The 21520-nt window shown below is 38.5% G+C and overlaps 1 protein-coding gene across 1 annotated transcript in view; it reads right to left on the reverse strand.

Annotated features, from left to right (window-relative positions):
• BLNK (B cell linker) overlaps window positions 1–21520 on the reverse strand; it is a 104991-nt gene that overhangs the window by 7476 nt on the left and 75995 nt on the right. Inside the window, exons 5-21 of the mRNA XM_068399392.1 lie at window positions 19998–20054; window positions 17934–17983; window positions 16927–16967; window positions 15871–16027; window positions 13601–13770; window positions 13006–13087; window positions 12163–12243; window positions 10693–10718; window positions 10112–10140; window positions 9705–9791; window positions 8882–8924; window positions 5897–5924; window positions 5528–5600; window positions 4886–4916; window positions 3798–3840; window positions 2933–3011; window positions 2450–2481 (exon numbers count right to left, since the gene is read on the reverse strand). Of these exons, the coding sequence (XP_068255493.1) occupies window positions 2450–2481; window positions 2933–3011; window positions 3798–3840; window positions 4886–4916; window positions 5528–5600; window positions 5897–5924; window positions 8882–8924; window positions 9705–9791; window positions 10112–10140; window positions 10693–10718; window positions 12163–12243; window positions 13006–13087; window positions 13601–13770; window positions 15871–16027; window positions 16927–16967; window positions 17934–17983; window positions 19998–20054 (1109 nt within the window). The remainder of the gene's footprint in view (window positions 1–2449; window positions 2482–2932; window positions 3012–3797; window positions 3841–4885; window positions 4917–5527; window positions 5601–5896; window positions 5925–8881; window positions 8925–9704; window positions 9792–10111; window positions 10141–10692; window positions 10719–12162; window positions 12244–13005; window positions 13088–13600; window positions 13771–15870; window positions 16028–16926; window positions 16968–17933; window positions 17984–19997; window positions 20055–21520) is intronic.

Here is a 21520-nt window from a genome sequence, read left to right on the forward strand (position 1 = left end):
AGCCCGTTCCAATGGAAATGGCTGAGTAGTGTTGCATAGTAATGATATGATAGATGTATGGGAAATAAGTATAGATAATTGTTTTCTGGTAAAACAGAATCTTGGTCAAAGATAGTATAGGTGTCTGCTATAGGTACTTGTGATCAGAGTTGGGTACAGATCACTATCATTATATTAGAGAAGATGATTGTAGAAAGTTGAGTGTATTATGGGAGGTTGAGTGTATGGGAGGTTGAGGGTATTATGGGAGGTTTTATTTCCTGTTTGTTTTACTTATTGGGGAAAAAAATGCTACTGGGATTGTTAGCACTCACCTATTCCTGGACACGATGCTTTGCAGACTGCTTTATCAAATTTTCACTAATATAATTCTGATTTAGATTTTGGTTTCAAAAAGAGATAAAAATGTTATAGAGGAGGTCATACAGTGACTTAGAATTAAAAATTTCAATGGGACTGGAGAGCTCAAAGATATCTGCGTGAAGCAGGTTTAGAACTTCTTTTGCAGTAAAGATGCAACTGTCTGGAAGCTCCATTCCAAGTACAGTGGAAACATTTTAAGGAGCAGTTCCATCTCTCAATGACTGAATAACCACCTGAAGAAGGCTATTCAATATTAAGAATTTAGGGTTTTTTTCTGTCAAATTTTGACTGACCAGCAGCAAAAGCTACAGCTAAAAAGTACATTGTATGAATAAAGTAAGAATTGCCAGAAGTCAGGCTGAATTAGACTTTAAAAAAGGAAATGAAAATAAGAGACTCCTTAGCTGTGTAAAAAGGAAAGAGAAACGGGGCTGCCTGCAGTAAGAATTTTATTGATTTTAAAGATAATTTAGGTACTAAACCAACAGTAGTTCTGATACAGAAATGGAAATTTCCACAACCAAATTGGAAGGAAAACTCAAAATAGCTGAGTACAATTGAACTGGTGGGGCCAGATAATCTTTATCCTGGAAATTACAAAAACTTGCACATGAAATTACAGGGCTGGTAACAATTATTTTAAATAAATTTCAAGTCAGGGTGGTACCATATGATTAAAGAATACCAAACATAATTGCTATACTTAAAAGTGGAAAAATTGACCTGAGCAACTACAGGCCTTTTTGTCTGACTCCACAGAACACAAGGCCCTAGGAGAGAATCTGAAGGAAAGAACACTAAGATTTGGAGGTAAAGGTACAACTAGCAAGAGAAAATCTGAAATTTACCCCAGTAGATAAAATGTTACAGCTCTTTCATAAAATAACAGAGTTCTACAAAGAGGCAGTATGGTACTGTACTTACTCTGGACTTCAGTAGAGCGTTTGATACTGTGCCATATGGGAAATTAGTACTTTTTATGAAGAAGATGAAAGTTAGCGCTAGGCTTGTATGGTGACAAGGAAGAGATGGCAGCTTATGCTGAAGGGACATTAGTGACTGTGATTAAGTTGTTATTGGACCTGGCACAGAATAAGAGTGTGTTAAAGAAAGTTTACTAATCAGAGCATCATTTAGCACCAGATGACCTCAAAGAATAGTTACAATTTAGGGATCAGTAAGAATTTATTCTACAATTTGAAGCACATCAGTTGTGCGACGGGAGCAGACAAACTTGACAGCATCAGTCTATTGGATGAATACAAACCATTATTACACTTCCACAGCATAGGAGAGATAACTGCAACATACATCAAGCAAACATTTCCAGGAAATAGAGAGAAGTACTAATAACAGCATATAAGTTTAAGCTATACCACATGCAGATTTCTATGTGCAATTCTCATCATCCATTTACAGTGTGAAAGATACGTTCAGACTGAAATATGTGCAGAAAAGGGCTTCTAGGAAGGTCAGACAAGTGTCTGCTAACAAGAGACCAGAAAAATGTTAGATCTAATTTACACTTCTGTGCAAAGAGGGTTCATATACATATTACCTAATTTGTTTTTAACTGTGAACTGAAACAAAGTCTCTCTTTGAAAGTATTGCCTACAGAAGAGCTTTAGTCTTTGCCATTATAAAAATACTTTCTTTTTTTTTCCACTGTAGAGAAAGAATAAATTGCTGAATGCAATAATAATGTGTCTGGCTTCCAGACAACAGAAGCCTGGAACAGCCCAGAAATGTCATATTTAGGGTTCTTCTGTGGCAAGGAAGATTGACGGAATCTTTATTATGATGGGAATTGACCCAAACTGCCTTTACTAGAAATTGCCAGTAGTCACAAATGGGAATGAAGCACCCTATTTCTGTTGATTTATACAATAATCCTGACATACTCCCTTAATTTTACTAGCTGAGCTACGCCCTTGGCTACTTGATCTCCTCTCTGTATGCATTACAGAGACAAATATTAATTCCAAACTAATGAACATGCATGGCATCTTGAAATAATCTTAATTCAAAGATTAATTTGAAATTACAAGTTAATCACATTTTAATTCAAAATATGAATTATACTTACTTGGCAGAATTGAGGACTTTTGGATTAAAGGCCTGAAATAAATATCAAGAGATTACAGAAAGGTCTGAGGAGATCTACCCAGTTCTGAAAATACTAAAATTGTGTATTTGAAGCATGCAGTGGTAGAACGTGTTCCATCTCACCCATTTTTCCATTGAAAAATAAGGGCCAGATATAGGTATTTAAAAAAAATCATATCCCACTAGCACTGACAATTAGGAATTTAAACATCTGGTTTACGTCTCCATCACCTAATTAGAGATTATATCCTCCCATGCTTTTTAGTGGTGGATACAGTATTTGGATGTATTTGCTATGTTTCATTTTTTGCTACTATGAAGCTTCAAGAAACATGACTTTCAAAAAGCAACAGAAAGCTACAGAGAAAACAGTGCTCCCCTTTGAACTTCTCACAGCTGTGTTCAGACAGCAGTAGGAACTGGTGCATTGAAATATTCAAAAGATGATGAAAAGGGATTTTACTTTTGGGCACCACTTGGAAGAGGTGGAAGCGGAAGCTCTTGGCTGGAACCTCGTCGTCGTTCTGCTGCTTTAGGTTTTTCTGTAGTTTGGGAAAACAAATTGTAGAGTCAAGATTTCTTCAGAAATATATTGTCCCAGATAAAAGAGTCCCAGTAGTTGAAGGAGGGTTTCTTTTATTATAACTTCTGGGGTTTTTCCTTACATGGCAGATTGCCATCCTGCTGCTTTCTTTATTGACTAGTGACATACCACCAAATTTCTAGGCAAATAGCTGCGCTGTGAATGCCTGCAGGAGCTCAGTGGGAGACTTGCCTTCCTAGAGATGAGCCGTGTGACTTGGGGGGAGGACGCTGGGGCAGGCTGCCTACAAGAGCTCACCCAAAGGACGTGCGGCTGGCTGGCTGCATCTTACCCTTGTATTAGACAGCAGCTCCTGCTGAGTTTTTGCCGGGAGAAGCTGCTGCCTTGCACAGAGGCGAGACACATTTTCTGCCTGTGCAAGGGACTGGCTCTTGCCAGGAGTTGGCTCCGTGTGAGGTGGTTCTTGCTGAGTTCAGAATGATGCACTCGCTCTTCGCCTCCCTTCCCCCTTTCTCCACTTTGAGGACTACATGGCACATTGCTGCTCCATTATGTAGTACGTTACCCTGCCAGTAACCTCAATAGTTTTACTGGGACTGCTTTTAGAGAACAATGATATTCAGTGCAACTAAGGCTGGCCAGATCCAGTTTGAAACTGCTAAAACCAAACCCTCCTCAAAAACCTAGAATAAACTGAATGTGGTGTTTGTTTCATGTTTTTAATAAAAAGAAAATTAAATTCTGATATATGTCAACTTTTTCCACGCTAGTGGAGGTAATTTACCTTCATTTGCAGTTAAGGTCTCTCTGGAAGGTAAACATGGTTTCTGCAATAAAACAGAAGGAAACCAAATATTGGATTTCATGTCACCTGTACAGCAAATGTTTCTCTTTTTATACTTTTTGTGAACTAGTTTACATTTAGAATTGGCACCATCCCAGAGGGATTAGGAGGTAGGGACGTGGCCATTCTGTCAACAGCCTCTAGTTGTATGACCTTGAAGCTTGGGATTTAGCAAAGTAGATTTGGAAAGAATCCCAGTTTGTGTGTACAAATAGATGGACAAAAGTAAAATCTAGAAATGCGTGCTTTTTTTTTTTAAAAAAAATTCCCATCGGTAAGTTTGTGGTGTGAAACATGGTTTGTTCTTATCTCAAGTCCAAAAATGAAGAGTCCATCCCAAATACTTGTGAATCAAAATTTGAATATTTTCATCTTTGTCAAGCTATGCTCACAAATGTCTGAACACATTTCTTTTTACTGAAAGTTAAACTGTCAGTTTAGTTCGCAGTAAAAACTCACCCAACCTTCCAGTTTCAATTTTTTTCTTCATTTTGAAACAATGATAATAAACTGTCAGTTTCAAAACATCTTTCAAATTAATTTATTTGAAAATTTCAACCAGTTCTCTCACTTTCTCCCACAAGAGGCTTTGGGGTATTTTTCTAATGATTAAATACTTACTGAAAAACCTCTGACAAATTCTTGTAAATCCTGCATCTTTCTTGAGCTATCACTCTTACAATAAATCTATTCCCCATATGCAGCCCTGTATATTTCAGGGAATACTTCTGAATGGCCTGTGTTTCCATTTATTTCCCATTTTATTGAGTTCTTGCAGCGTGTTTATTGTTACATCCCAGAGTACTGAATCCAAACATCCCTTTAATCAAAATATTTCTCTACTTGAGCTTTCTTACTGCTGCTTAGTTCATATAACTGCACACAAATATTTCCTTTCTTTATAACTCTCCCCTATTCTTTTTATGCATTTATGTTGTACCCAAACTCATGATAAAATTAAGTTTTACAATAAGTTAAAAATCATGTGTAAAACTATAATTTGATTATGCAATTACAAGTCAACTTACCGCTGAATTTACTGCATTAGAAGTTTTCTTTCTGCAGGTTGGAGTAAAAAGAAAAAAGAATATGGTTACTTAGCAGATAGATACATTAACTCATTTAGCAACTAAGCATCAGGTTCATTGATTCCCAAGATATTTCTGGCCAAGATGGGATGCATCTGCTTATTGGATAGCTATAGGTGTTAGGGAAAAAAAAAAAAAAGAATAAAAAAAGAATAAGGGTATCAGATGTAACATAGATACTCAGGAAAGGTACTTATGATATGCAAGGAAGCTACACTCTGTCCAATGCTTAAAATGACAACTTGAGTGGGGCAGAAGAGTTTTAATGAAAAACAGAACTTTATGCATTTATAGGCATGCACATGCTATTGCTGCAGTATGTGACTAAATTAAGCGTGACAGCCAGCATCTGCCATCAGTGGCAGGCAGTGAAGGGCAGTGGCACTAGCATGCAAGCAGTATTCCTCCAGAAATAACAAAAGAATAGCTTGCCTTTACCTAGTCAGGATATCTTTCATGAACAGAAATAAAAGTTACTCCTGAATTCTGATTGCCATAGGCAAGGACAGGAGTTAGCTCCTGATACACGTAGTCATTAACCCCATCCCTATCAAAGAAGTAGTTTTATTATTTTTTACTCACAGGCCCCTCGGCAACGGAGATGGAGCTGCTCCAGTGGGAAGTCTGGATTCTTGTGCGTTATTGAAGCTATGATCTAGAGATGCAAACGACATATTTAGTATGCAGTATTAGCTGTATCTGAACAGGGTTCTCCCCACTGCCTGAATTCCAGTGTTAAGTAAAAAATATCCATTGGTTTAATTTTTGTCTTGACATTTTTTCCCGCTGATTATACTAGAAAACAGTTCAGTACCATTTCTTACTTGCTGTTGACTGTTACAGGTAAAATTTACACTGACACACTTCACTACATGCTATGTTAAGGTCACCAGTGACATATTGACAACAAATTCCCCTCATATTGCCGTGTTTTCAGTACAGAATACTTACTTTCATCATTATTGTTTGCTTCATGGTCCTGTAATGGAAAAATATGTTAGATTTTATGAGAAGCAATTAAAAAGGAATTATTATTAAATGGGAAGTGCACAGATAAATAATCTGGTCTTGGTACTCTGTAGTAATGTTTGAAGAAATATTTGTACAAAATGCATATAATATCCAGGACACTTTTTGTCAGCTTTTATTACAGCATTTGAAAAATTTTAGCAGACATCTAATTTTGAACATTCTAATAACCGTGGGATTGCTTCTAGTATTGAGAAAACTGGCCCTGAATTTTGCAGCAAGACCTTTTGGTTCATGTTTCATTTCTGATCTGGAAAGCAGAAATTTTGCAGCAGATTTGAATTTATTAAGAAAACATTTTCCACTGAACAGAGGATACTGAGTAGATTGTCTTTCCCACCTTCTTTTGGAGATACTTTCTTTTGGCTCCTATTTCTTGTCTTTTAGGGAATCAGACTTTCATATGATAAGTACCTTTCGAAGAGGCACCAGTTATCAATTTGTCCATCTCCATCCACCAGGTTAATGGAGAAATTTTTCTCCCCGTCAGGCCAGGCCTTTGAGATGAACAAGGGTTACAGTTCTGTTAACATGATCAGTGCTGGTTAGTGTTGAGAATGGATTGAATGGGAGCAGTTAACAGATGTTTCAGTTATTGTTTTGCTTTGTCAGTGGGCATAGTCAGGGATGGAAAGGGCACAGCACTGGACAAACATCATGCTCATTACCATGTTTTTCTTTAAAACTGTAAGGGCTGGCCACTTATACAACAAGCAAAGACCCCAAAATGTGGACTGTACTGGTTAGTTCTTTCCTAGGCTGACTCTTGTGCTAAACTGGGTAACTACAAGTACTCAGGAGCTGAATACACCCATTGTACAGATGAGTGTGTGTTTGGGAGCTCCATCCTTGGTGCTGTAACTACCTCAGTGTGTGGCCCCAGCAAAATGATAGTCTCTCTTGATTCTCTGCAAAGCTAGGGTGATATCCATCTTAGAGGTAAGCTCCGAAAATGAATTAATGGAGAGGTTTCAGCTGCAGTGTGGCACTTGAGTATGTTCTAAAGCAGGAGTATTCTTGATAGTGCTGATCAGAGAGTGGAATTTCTGTCCGATGTTCTCCCTTCAGAAGGTTTTTTTCCCTAATCTTATGTTATCAAGAAAAGCTGAGAAATCAAAACATTTCATAAAAGAGAAATCCTGGACTCAGCACTACTCAGGAATTGTTCAGCATCTGTCCTGGTTTCATGGGAATAAAATTTATAGAATCACTTTTCTGTTACATTTTGTTTCAGTTTGTGGCCAGCTGTGGTGTGGTGATCAAGGCCACCAGCAGTGAAAACCAGGGCAGCTGACCCAGGCTGGCCCACAGGTGTATTCTATAACATTAACGTCACATTCACTATAAATGGGAAAGCTTAGTGGGTATGGGGTTTTGTTTGTTTTTTTTTTTTTTGCTCTGCTCTCTTCTCCCCTCCCTCTTTCTCCTTCTCTTCTCTTCTCTTCTCTTCTCTTCTCTTCTCTTCTCTTCTCTTCTCTTCTCTTCTCTTCTCTTCTCTTCTCTTCTCTTCTCTTCTCTTCTCTTCTCTTCTCTTCTCTTCTCTTCTCTTCTCAACAATTACTATCCCTGGAGCAACTTGCCACCACTCTATGATAAGTATAATTTTGTGTCTTTTGTATTAGCATTGATATTAGTTTCCTTATTTTATTAAATCTGTTTAAATTTTAACCCACAAGTATCCCTCCTTTTCCCAGTTCCCTTTCTCGGTTGGGGAGGGGACATTGGGTGATAGAACAACTGCTTATTGTTTAGCTCTGGGTGTGGGCTAAACAAAGACGCCATCTTACAGGATACAGATCTAAATTGGAAGAATGTTGTGATGAGGTGGAAGGGAAACTAAAATGCTGTTGCTGCTGTTGTATGCAGAGGTGTGCAAGCTGCTTCCCCCCCCACCCCCCCTGCCAAATACTTGGTATATCTAGAAATTTAAGGATTGAAAGCAAGACTGTAAGATGTTCTTATACCACCTCTATTATGTTACCGTAGCATCTAATGCTATGGCATGACCCCAAATTGCTAATTTAAGCATCTAATTTCTCTATGTAGTTATTGGTAGACTGATTATTTCTTAAGGGCAATTCAAAGCACTGGGCTGGGACAGAGTTTGATGTGCATAGCTTTTGGCACAGATGCTGATGCAGTTATTGTCACCCTGTTTCTTGGTAGTTTGCTCCTCATGTGCACCCTCTCTTGTGCTAGCACAACTGTTAGTAGAGCTACAGTGCAGAACAATTTATGGAACTAATCTGGCTGAAAAAGAACATTTTAGTGCATTTCCTTTTGCCCATTTGCTACAGTTAGACAAGTTTCCAAGTAGTTCTCTTCAGAAAACCTTTGTTCCAGCACAGTGGAAGGAACAGACTGGGGACAAGAGTAGAGGAAGAAGAGGAATGACTTAAACACAGCCTTAGGAACCCAAAGCTTGTAATTACCCCCTCATGGACTGTATTTTCTAGTGATACTGGTTATTCAGACTACCCAGTCTGACATTTTAGAAGGATTCAATTTTCAGAAAGTATTAATCATTTGTCATCTGAAAGGAATGAGGCTCAAGGAAGGTGCTTCAGATTGGGCAAAATCGCCCATTGCTACTGAAAGTAAGGTTCCTGGGGTTCAACTAGTATTTTTTTTTTTAGTACAAAAAAAAAATATTTTTTTGGACTGAGCCATATATCCCTTAAAACATCTGAAGTTCTTCTTTGATCAATACAAATGTCCAATGTATCTCTTTTGTCCAAAAGATTAACAGCCACAATTACAATATTAGATCAATCTGACATTGAGTCATCTGTTTCTGTTGTTTAATCCAGATAATAAAAAGCACCCATCCATCTCTATGTATATATGAAAAACACAGAACAGCCTAAGTTTAACACATTCTTTTATAGTGGCACATTAATTACTCACTGCTTTTGGATGAAGACGATTTCTGGGAAGAGGCAAAATATTTCTGGAAAATATACACAATAAGTTAAGATGAGTAGGATTTACTTACTGAATTGCTTGGCTTAGATACACATTTCAGGATCTAGAGAGGAGGAGATCTGCAGTAAATGGATTTAATTGCAGCTATGCACTGCTGCAGTGGTTGTGGTGATGCTGTGCCCTTAGTGTGGATCTACTGTAGGAGAGCTTCTGTCCTGGACCTCGGGTCCCCTGCAACCATGCACAGGACCTCACCAAATACCTTAACACACACAGTGTTGTGATTGCCACCTGCTCTTCCTGGGGCATATGGCCTATTTTGTAAAGTGATGTCCTAGAGATGAGGCAGTGGTTACAAAGCAGCTTCCTACATTTCTGGGGACACAAGAGTGAAATAGACTGCATGCTCAGGTTTCCTTTGCCTCTTTTCCTCCGGAGACTTGGAATATAAATCATGGATTTACTGTGTCCAGCTTCTTTACAAGCAATCTTGTGCCCCATCCCCTGCAAAAATCTCTCATTTGCAAGGGTGCTGAGATAGGTAATAGGACTTCAAACTGGCTCACAGAGATGTTTTACCCCTGCACTGGATCCCTAAAGGGATATTCAAGAAAATAGTACCCATTTGGCAAACTGGCTTGAATACAGAAGTTCGCAAGGAAATAAGAACTTTCAATTCTTACCTTGTCCCACAATCCCTAGCTATGTGTGTGTCCTGGCTTATTGTCCGAGGGCTACATTATAGAGAGGAAAAAATTTTGTCTCCACTAATATTTGCTATTCAGATAAGCTGCTGTTTACTTACCTGGAAGTATCCAGCTTAGGTGACTCTCTAGTCATGTGGGAGTGCTCTGTGTTCTGAGCAGGCGTAGAGGGAAGTGGCTTAGTGAGCCTAGTAATAAAACATGAATTAAGAAAGGAAAATTATATTTAACAACAGTGAATACAAAGGCAACCTCTCTTTCTCCTCTCTTACCTCCTCAAAATTCTAAAAAGTACCCTTAAGAGACATTTCTTTTCAATAAACCAAACATACATATTAAAAGTAACAGAACTGGATGCCAATTTTTGTGTAGACAATCTAAAGGGAGAGAATTGCTATCTGTGTATCTTCTAGAGAGAGAATTATTAAACATATAGTATCTAGATGAGGAAATATATTTTCTGACAAGTTTTAAATAATACACGCACACATTCATAGCAATGGATTACCTGGTTACCGGCGGTGGTGATGGTTTTTCCTGTAAGTGAAAGTGCACTGAATTATTTGGTCACATTTTGATATCATAAAATATATTTGTATGATCATATTTATGTTATCACAGCAATAGCTTATTTTTGATATAGATTTCTATTAGAACTCTGCCCAGTAATCTGCACTACAATGGTAGAGGCAAGAAGCCACCACCAGTAAATCTGTGAAGCCCTGAGCACATTGCTTTGCCTGTATGTCATATCAGTACCAGCAAGTGGGAAGAAAATTACTGTGTCAGAACTGTCACTGCTCCTTTGCTGCAGTTCTGCTTCTAGAAAGCATTCCCTTAGGCTGCTGCTTTCCAAACCAGATCACTATCACACAGGACCGTGAAACTTCAGCCCCTTCCCATTTACCCTGTTCTGCAGACCTTTTGAATTGGATTGCCAGCTTTTCTGTGAAGGAAGTGTCAGAAAGCTTTAAGTGCAGAGAGAGATTCATTCCCATTTTTCCCCTTTGAAAGACTGATTATCTTTTTTTACAATCACATTTGTTCCCTGCCTGAGAGCAATGTGAGTCAAACTACAGAAAGGCCTACCTCTTCTTCAGGAACCTCATAGACTTCTGTAGGACAGGGAGGAAAAAATGTGTTCTTTGGTTAGCAAAAACATACCAAGTTACCAGAAAAACTGATCAGAATTTGTATCAATTGTACTTCTGCCTCTGGAAAAATAACTGAGAAGTTGCTCAGAGCTTGATTCTGTCTCCAAAACCCTGGGGTAGCTACACCCCTGGTCTTCTAGTGAGAACTTCAGGAAAAGTCCCAGGAAGTCTGATAAACAGTTACTGTATTAATGAATCTTCCCCTGCACCCCACAAGGTTTTATTTTATTTTTTCTTCCCCCGCCCAAAGCAAGATGAATGTGTTGTGCAAACCTGGGAGAGTTTGGAAAAGATGTGTTATCACACCTGTGGTAGCATGTAGCCTTTCCTTGACTCTCAGGAAGGAACAGATCAGGTGAATCATAAATAACAAGCTGGCTCACTTGTGTGGCCAGTGTCCATCCCTGAGCTCTGTCCCAAAGGTGTATTTTAATTCATAGATACTAAACGCCAAAACCCCCAGCATCCTTATCTATGTCCAGTTTCTTCAATGAAAATTGAGTTATATTTCAACAAATTTAGTGTCAGGCTTCATCACTTTTATTGTGCTGAGAAATGTCCGAGTTCCCACCAGGGGGAGATGTTTTATTTTTTTAGTAACATCTGCCAGGAGCTGGTTGTTGCTTGACACTGATTTACAGAAAGGCTAAGATCGAAAAGGGCATTTTAAAATGTCTGAAAAGTAACTCACAAAATCTTAAGTCATTCAGAAAAGAAGCTTTCGCAGTTTACGACTCGAAATCTAAACACATTGCTAATGAATATGCAAAGACTTTTAAAGAACTGTGTGATCAGTCTGTAAAGATTACATTCCAAGCAATTAATGACATGACGAGGATGCAAAACAACTTGGAGTTAGCACAGCTAAGAAAGATTAAGCAAGTATATCTGCACGTACAAAAGCAAATATGATTCTTCTTATTTGCGTCTGCTTTTTTTTCTTTTTCCAAGTAAACTGCTCTTTATAGAACTTAAATGGGAACACTGTTATCACAGGACATGCAAAACATCAACCCATATGGAATTTCTTTAAGGTTGAATCTCGATGTGGTTTTAAAGCATTGAGTCTTGATTCCTACAGTGAAATGAGATTACTAACATACAGAGTCCTATAATTGTTTTTGCTGTATTGATCTATTTGCATTCCTCTGCTACAGCAAAAGACTAAAAATAAATTGGTTTGGGGAAAATGATTTGTTCTAGTTTTATTCATGCTTAAAAGAGATTTACTATTCAAGCTAGGCAGAACAACTGCTACAACATCGAAAAACCGAAAGGGGGACGTATTTTTGTTTTACTTATGTACGTCGTAGGGTTTGTGTTGTGAACACATCAAGTGTAATTTAATATTCCTCTTTAATATTCCTAAATAAGATTATTTAACAGTGATATGAACTCTACATACCTTGTATATCAGAAGTAAGCGAAGGCTTTGGAGAAGTAGGGGGGGCTGACTTTGTTGTCTTCATAAATCTGTTCACAGGAGCTAAAAACATATTTTATTCATATACATACATACTTGTGCATGTGTGTGTATATACACACATTTTTATATAGACATATATATGTATTAAAAAACTAACAATGCAACATTTACATAATAAGAATAAATATTAAGTAGGTCCAAGTGATAGCCTTTTTGTGTGATCTTGAACAAATCAACTGAGGCAGAAAGCAGCTCTCATTTTAAAAGGGAAATATTATTCAGAGTTCATGCCTTGTTGAATAGATTTGATACTGTCAGTAATGTCAGAGAGAAGAACTACATACTCTTCTCTGTTTACTTTTCACCTTTGGACTGTAATAATTTCACTCTCCAGCTAAATATACTTCAAATAGTGAGGTAAAAAAAAATTAATCAAAGTCTGTCTTTATTCACTGAAAATCTAAAAAGGCTCGTTCTTCTCCTGAGGCACTTCAGCAAACAGAGAATTTTAATGCTGTGGCTTCCTTGGATGAGGAGGGAGATCACATACCATGAAAATCTTCCTGGTTGTACAAGGGCTGGACTTTGAAATAGCTGAGTGAGAGAGGCAGGAGTTAAACATGGTTTCCAATAAAGTTAAAAATACTTTTCCTTGGCCTTGTCATGGGCCAAAGGAGCCAATTGCCTTTTTGCAGGCTGTGTTCTCTTTAATAGCTGCACCTCCACTCTTTGAACCCTAAAAACAGACATTAATTTGATCCATTTTTTCCACTGCTGTTCCTAACAAGGCAATAATTATTAGCTTAAATGACTAAAACTCACATCTTGTAGGTAGTGACATGCTGCTTTCTGTGGGTTCAATATAGTTATCGTCATCATTGTCCACTGGCACAATGTAATTATCCTGTGAGAAATGCAGGACAAAAATGTACCAGTTAAACCTCCATCATAACAAGAAGCTGTTGGGATTGAAGCCCTAGCAGCAGCTAATAATAGTTGCTATTTCACAGTGAGTGCTATTTCAGACTTTTATCATCCTAAGTGGATGGGATTCTCCAAGACTGAAAACAATTTACCAAATTACTCTAGTTCTCAACTGGTGGATGAAAGCCCTCCCTTCCCTTTGGTCCTGGGGGTAGCCTTTGAGGTTGCTCTCTCCCCATTGCCTGCAGCCTGTTATGGATGATCAGAAACTATTCTGGGGTCTAAAGAGCCTCTTTGATACTTGAAGTAGGCAGATATCCGCTAGGAATCAGCATGGTACTCGCAGGTCACTGCCTGTGATGTACAAAATGACTGGTACCGTAGAGGCTAAGAAAGAGACCAGGCCATGGCATTGCTGTGTAGTCTATCATATGATTGGCGCAGGGTCATCAGTTATTTAAATTGTCAAAACAAGTATATCTATAAACATTACCTCATCATCAGTACACTCCTTAGGCTTCAGTGGTACTTTTGGTTTTGCAGCAGGAGATGGCAAAGGCAGGGATGGCATGGATGGTTTCTTTGGTCTGGACGTGGCTGGACTGGGCGTACTTGGGAGAGGTTTGTTGATGGGAGGAAGCTGCTGGTGATTGGTGCGATTGTCTTTTAACATGGAAGAAAAAAACAATTTTAATAAAAATTACACATTAGCCTGTGGAACATCTTTACTACGTATGCAAACAAGTCTTTACTGTGGCTGCAGCTCAGGTCAAAAGGCAGACCTGAGTGTATGATGGTCCTGATGTTGACACTTGTGTGCAAACTGGTCCTGTATCATCACTCAAGGTAGCAACCTAGTCCTCTGTATCAGGCTGCAGAGAGTGCTTAGACACTGACTGTTGTATGAACAACTGTTTAACTCCTGGAGGAAAAGTTGGTGGCTGGGTGGTATAGTTCATTAGTTAGTATGTCCTGTGCTGGTATGAACTTTGGCGATAGGAAGTGAGAAAGAACATATCTGACACATGAGAAAAACAACTGTTACAGTGCAAAGGGTGGGACTAAAACATGCCAGGTCCTCTGCGGTGTCATTTTAAGAATTCCTCCCCTTTTCAAAGAACATGTAGGTAAAGTGCTGATAAAATTCTATGAGTATGTATGTGGCATTTTAGCACTTTGATGATTATTCTATAACCAGTAACAGTCTTGTATCATACAAAAATGAAAGCAGGCATCATGCCAATGTTTCTTTTCCCCATGGCCCAAATCTTCATTTAACTGAAGCTAACTGACACGAAGCTGGGTGGGAGTGTCAATCTGCTGGAGGGTAGGAAGGCCCTACAGAGGGATCTGGACAGGTTAGATAGATGGGCCGAGACCAACGGCATGAGGTTCAACAAGAACAAGTGCCGGGTCTTACACTTTGGCCACAACAACCCCATGCAGCGCTACAGGCTGGGGGAAGAGTGGTTAGAAAGCGGCCCGGCGGAAAGAGACCTGGGGGTGCTGATCGACAGCTGGCTAAACATGAGCCAGCAGTGTGCCCAGGTGGCCAAGAAGGCCAGTGGCATCCTAGCCTCTATTAGGAATAGTGTAGCCAGCTGGTCTAGGGAAGTGATCATCCCTCTGTACTCAGCACTGGTGAGGCTGCACCTTGAATAATGCATCCAGTTCTGGGCCCCACAATTCAAGAAAGATGTTGAGGTGTTGGAGCGAGTCCAGAGGAGGGCGACCAAGCTGGTGAAGGGTCTGGAGGGTCTGACCTACGAGGAACGTCTGAGGGAGCTGGGGTTGTTTAGCCTGGAGAAGAGGAGGCTCAGAGGTGACCTTATTGCAGTCTACAACTACCTGAAGGGAGGTTGTAGTGGAGTGGGAGTCGGCCTCTTCTCCCAGGCAACTAGCAATAGGACAAGAGGACACAGCCTCAAGCTTTGCCAGGGGAGGTTCAGGTTGGACATTAGGAAGAATTTCTTCTCAGAAAGGGTCATTAGACATTGGAATGGGCTACCCAGGGAGGTGGTGGAGTCACCATCTCTGGAGGGATTTAAGAAAAGACTGGACATGGCACTTAGTGCCATGATCTAGTTGACATGGTGGTGTCAGGGCAATGGTTGGACTCGATGATCCCAGAGGTCTCTTCCAACCTGATTGATTCTGTGATTCTGTAACTTCCATCCACTTCAGTGCAATCTGCTCATGGTTGAAAAGAATCAAAACGGGAAGAAAACACACCTTTGTGCTGGACTGATGTAAATAAAGTCTTGATCCTGTCCTGTTTTTCAGGATATTTAATATCCTCAGTACCAATCTTGAAGGACAATATGGAGTGAATATTTGGGCTGCTTTGTCCTATGTTTTACTGCTTTTGCAATAAAGATTTGAGATATAGAAAAGATGAGGGAGGGACCTGTCTAGTCTTATGTGCTTAATCATAAATACAAATTCGTGCATTAAAGTATGCAGATGGATCTGGAGCCAAGTTAGTGACATCTTCTATACCTTAGCTTGAATTTTGTAGTTAGTAGATGTCTGTCAAAGTCTCTAGGACACATTATACTAAAATTCTAAACATGGCTAACAGCAATACTAACCTGTTTCATGCTGTAGTAACAAATCATACCCCTGAAAGCTGAAGACCTCATTGTCAGAATTAAAAGCAAATTCTTCAGGAAAGCACAGGTCAGTCCATTTGAGGCCACTTCTCTTTTGGTACTGATAAATAAGCAATTATCAAGCTGACAAAGCCAATTAATCCATAACTACCTGCGTATTCACCCCTAGAAATAGGGAATGCGGAGGGAATCTTCTTTTTCTCCTGCTCACTTGGAGGCGGCTCATAACTGTCATCAGGATTCTCTTCACTGGGGACCACATACATCTCAGAGTCAGAGTGGTCATCTGGATTTTCATAATCACTGTCCTAGAAAGACAGAACTTTCCATTTCTTATCCCATAACATACTTAGGGCTTCATGGCAGTGTATGACACAAATATCCTTGTAGGAGTACAATTAACTAAATCACAAGAATGCATCCTTGAAAGGACCATATTACACTCCCTTTTAGTGCTCCCTCCCTAAACAAATAGGTACTCCCACCTGCCTCCTCTTCTGCTCCTCCCAGGAGCTTCCTGCTCCCTGTCTCCTTGCTATCTTCAAGGAGTCTTTTCACACCAGAGTTCAGTCATCAAATTATGGACCAACAGCTTGCTTCCCTTCACAGGACAGTTCCTTCCTGGTTCCAACTGTGACTCCTGATGTGTCCTGTCACTTCCTCTCTATTTCCTATTGAAAGGGTACTCAGGAGCTAACTCCAGAAGGAAACTAGTCACTTCACGGTGATGGTTGTACACTATGGCAATTGCTTCACATGGCTGATGACCATGACTTGGTTCATTCTTATGTTCTCTAAAATCTTACCATAAATATTTAATTTTTAGGAATAAGTGGCTTTCCCCTCCTCACCCCTCCCGCCCTCACTCACTCCCCCAAATAGAAGATCTTACTGGTTTCCGAAATTACTGTTCAGTATGAGAAGGCCCTCAAATTTATGTCATGTGCTTACTTATCCAAAAAGCTTAGCATCCAGGGCTACCACTGATGGTGCTTCTGAGCGTACTTCTAAGTTGAATGTAAAAAAATTGAGGTAGCTAAAAATCAGTGGCTACTTGTAAATAATGCTGATGTAACAAATAAGGTAACATTCCAGTAGCATTAAGTTCAACCACAAGTAGATGATTCAAACCCAAACTTTTATTATTATTGCTTGTGCTCAACTTGTTGCTACAGTAACCTCCTACTACCCCAAAATATGTACTTACAAAATCATCTGACCATTGGTCCTCTTCATTGTCTGCATGTTCTAAACGAAACATTAGAGTTATTTAAGAAGATGGAATAGTGAATATAAATGTTTATCTTAAGTATAGATTGAAAAAAAAAAACCTATCATATTCAGTTAAAAAAAGAGTGGTCAAAATTTCCTAAACAGTTCAGAGCAACACATCTGGTTTAGACTGACTAGTAAATTAAATGCCTGCTTGCTTTTTTTGGATATTATTTCAGAGCTGTTGGAAAAGCGTTAGAAAATGGCAAACTGCACAAGGTCTGAACAACAGAGCATGCACTTTACCCCGGGTGTCCTGCTAATGCATCTGATTTTTAAGGAGTAACAATTTCTACACAACAGATCTATTGCTGACCTCTGGGCCTTGCACTTTCTCGTTTCAAGCTCCAAGACAGCACACTAATTTTCATGTTTGATGTAAACACTTGTACAATTATCTGATAAACTCCAAACTCTGTCCTCTTTGCTTCAGTTTTCATATCTCTGTTTCCTTAACAAGATAGCTTTTAACTTGTAAAATTGGGCATGAAGTAGTTTGTGGGCAGTGCTGTATGATAAACAAATATAGTTCTATCTCTAAGATAATTCATGATGTCATCATTGTCACATTAATAGTATTAAGATTCTGAATCTGTGATGATCCATTTGTTCAATTTTTTCCCTATTTACTTTCACATCACCATTGCTGGCAGAAAGGACTGGATGTGAATTCTCCATTTTTAGAGCAGCCTACATGCAGAACACTGGTAAGTACTGATTTTGAAAGAGTAGTTACTTGCTACTCTTTCTTCATACTGGGACAACTTGCCATGTTTTGCTTGCCTCTCATTTCAGAGGTGTTACCATCAGAGTTGTTGATAATGGTATATTATTCTCTCATTAAAAACAAATTATGAGCAAAAGTACAGCTGAAATAGTTAGGTGTACAGGTATCAAATATACACAGACATGCAGTTTAAATTTAAATTAATATAGCCTTACCTGAAGCATAATCCCTCTGTGGGAGACTTGGTGGAGGTTTTTTTTTAAGCCTGTAAACAATAATTATTACATTTATGATCTAATAAGTAACATTCACTAGAGGGAGCATTAGTGAGACACAAAAAAAGCTGATAACAAAAGATACCTGCAGCTGAAGAAATACAGATTACCATCATAGATGCTTAGCAAATAGCTGCAGGAGAATGCTTTCAAAAGCTAGAAACAGATAAGAAATTAGAATCTAATCTGAGATTTTTTTTTTTTTTTTGCTAAGAACATATTTTATGTTCTTAGACAGCTTCTTTGCCCACTCACCCTCCTCTTCATTTCCAATGCAGAAACAGATAACATAGGGGTCGGACATAAATGTGCATCTATCTGAAGATGAAAATCTGCTCAGGCTCACACTTTGCTAAGACTATGGCATAAGAAAGTAGCGCAGCACTCTCCAGTCGTATTTTTATAACTATCATTTTGTATGCACTTTATTTTCTGATTAAAGTTTAATGTATAGCAGGTCTCTCAGGGACAGATTCTGTTTCTGCTTACTATTATTTTATGGTGTTATGCCCCTTTTTTGGTAACAAATGGCATTTGTAACACCAAGTGAATCAAAAGATAATTTGCAGAAATACTGAAAGAATCTTTGTGGCTATACATATACATACATATATGTATGTCCATGTATATACATATTTAGCAAACAGGAATATATATATGTGTGTTTACTCCTGTTCATACATTTATATATGCATACTCCTGTTTGCTAAATTGCAGCTGTCCAGAGAAGACACTGAATTACAGTCAGTTGGTATATCAATTATTTCATTACCCTGTAAACAAAGAGAAGAATTTGGGTTTAAAGTCAAAACGAATGGTGCATGTGTGACATCAGAGGGCAGACTGATGGATCTGAAGAGAAAAAACACCTTTCCTTTTGGTAGCCATATAAAATATTAACACAATGTACATTAAAATGACTCTTCAAAGTGACTTTCGAACATTGTCTGACAGCTTCCCTGTAGCAATTAAGGGAAGCTCACCATGGACTTGTACCTTTGAACTGATTCCTTCAGTCATTCTTCAATCAGGTCCTAACAAATTCATTTGCAAAAAATAAGCAAATTATTTACAAAAAAATTGTCCATGAAGAATTTTAAATGTTTTCTTGTGATCTCTGAGCAACAGTGATGTCTACAAATTTTGGTTTACTGCAAGAATTTGAGACTCTATTTAGGTCCGGAGCATGCTGCTTAGGTGTCATTGTTCAGGTACCAATGTAACTCAGGGTGGTGGCATGCTGACACTAACATATTAATTTACAAACTTTTCCCGTGTGTTTTGAGAAATGTTTTGGCTACTTCCGAGTTGAATTCCTGGAATTCTGTTGTTAGATAGTGACAAAAACGAATGCACATGCATGAATCAATGAATAAATGGTGCAGGCATTGCTAAAGCTCAAAAAAAAAAACCCCCAAAACCAAAAAACCAAACCAAAACCAATCCAGGCACGTTATTTTTTAAGTGTTTACCTGCTTTGTTCATTACTAACAACACTAATGATGGATAGCTGCCTCCTCCAAGTCTTTACCTTCCTGCAGCATAATATAACTTAGTGTACAAACAGTAAATTAAAAAGCATTCTCAACAGCCCTGCTGTTGTCTTCTGTCCAGGTTAGAAGAGGCATGTTAGAAAGAAAAACCCAGGGCCACTGCCAGGGCAGATCTCAGGTCTTAGGGAGGGCAGACCAAAACCTATTAATGTACTTTGCAGCATGTCTGTCATGAGTTGTTCAGAGACGGTGGAGACATGGAAAATAGTGGAACTGAGGCAACAGTGAGAGGCTGTCTGGGTCACAGTGTAAAGCATGTGGCTTAAGCCACGTTATACTTTTCCAAGCTGCTAAGCTGAAGACTTCAACAGTTTGTCCCAGGCCCTGTAAATCCTGGCAGTGGCCCTAAGAGAAAATGTAAATATGTTATAATGAAAGCATGTGAAGCACAGAACAGAGGTCTGTGTCTAAGCAGCCTATCATGCCATTGTGCAGCTCTGAAATAGCATACCGATCCCAAGTATCTTTCCCAGTTTTGCAAATTAAGGCCACTTGTTCATTTTGGAACCTGAATATCAATAGAAGAAAAGAATTAATGTTTCTGTCACAGAGCTGAAACAGTTCATGGCCACATCTATATTTGCTAGAATCTCTTCAAATATGTTATTTATTCTAAAATTCAAATCCACTTAAAAAAATAATTCTCACTGTACTGGTATGATTTATTGAGTGCCAGAACTGAAATCCAGGCTCTTTTGAAGTCAATTGGAACCTCACTTTGCAAGAGCCAGAACTTTACCCAATGTGCAAACCACAATGCAAGCTCAAAAGACATCACCCCTCTGACAAGGAGTGGTTACCTAGCTATTTGAGATTCTGACATAACTATCCACATAGGATGCCTGCAGAGGGACAATTGACTCCATCCTGTTCCCCTAAAGTTCAGAAAGGACTGAACAAATCAAATGCCATCCAAATGAGCATACATATTTCAGTGGAAGACAGAATTATTTCTGAACATATCTTTTAACAGAGTTGTATAAAATTATAGCAAATGCGATTTCCAAGTAAAATATTCTATTGCTACTCCACTCTGGACTTAAGTTACAGGTGGTGAAGTATCTCCGTGTTACCTGTGATAGAACACAATTAAATAATTCAAGTTTCCATTTACTTGATTAGTATTTTTCTAATATTTAATAGAAAATAAGTAATTTTCTGGAGATTTTGAAATATCCTTGAGAAATTTCGGTTCTAAAGGACTCAATAAAATCCAAGTACATTTTTGAGAGTATGTTTACAGGTTTTAAAAGCAACATAACACATCTTACTATATACATTTTAGCTTCAACAAATAACCAGATAGCATTTGAGACATTTCACATAATGGGATCTAGATGCTGCTCACACAAGAACAGAATGCAATGTACAGAAATTTAGAATAACTTTTAGGAGAATAAGCTATTTCATTTTAAAAACCAAGGTATTCTGAGATTTCTCCTCTATAGCATGCTGAGGTTGATCCAACAAAGCATTTAGGCATGTGCTTAAATTTTCTCGCGTAAAGAGTCCTGTAGGAATTGCAAATATTAAATCACATGCTTCGAGTTCATAGCACATTTTTGTGTTTTCCTGCACTAAATAGAGAATTTTTAAATAAACTGCAGCAGAGGTCTGGGTTTTCTGCTCTAGCAACTCTTGTTTTTACAGGCCACACTCAGAAAAGTATCCAAATGTATGTAGTAGTAGCCCTTTATGTGCAGCACTTAATTCTCCTACAGATGCACTTCCTCACTAGTGTTTCTGCTCATTCTCCCAGCATTTAAGATGTGCCTAAAAACTCCTGTTTTCAAGAGTCTCACTTTTTCTGTTGTTAATTCTGTACGAAGTCCACTCCCGTCTTAAGAACCATTTTAATTTAGTAGGTTTTACAAAAATTATATTGACATCTTTACCGAGTTGAATATTTATAGTATGTATTAGTCCTAAGTGCACTAGATCATCACACTTGTGATTAGAAAATAAATTAATTGA

This window comes from Nyctibius grandis, chromosome 4 (genome assembly GCF_013368605.1).
Source record: "Nyctibius grandis isolate bNycGra1 chromosome 4, bNycGra1.pri, whole genome shotgun sequence".
In the NCBI taxonomy this organism is placed as follows: Eukaryota; Metazoa; Chordata; class Aves; order Nyctibiiformes; family Nyctibiidae; genus Nyctibius; species Nyctibius grandis.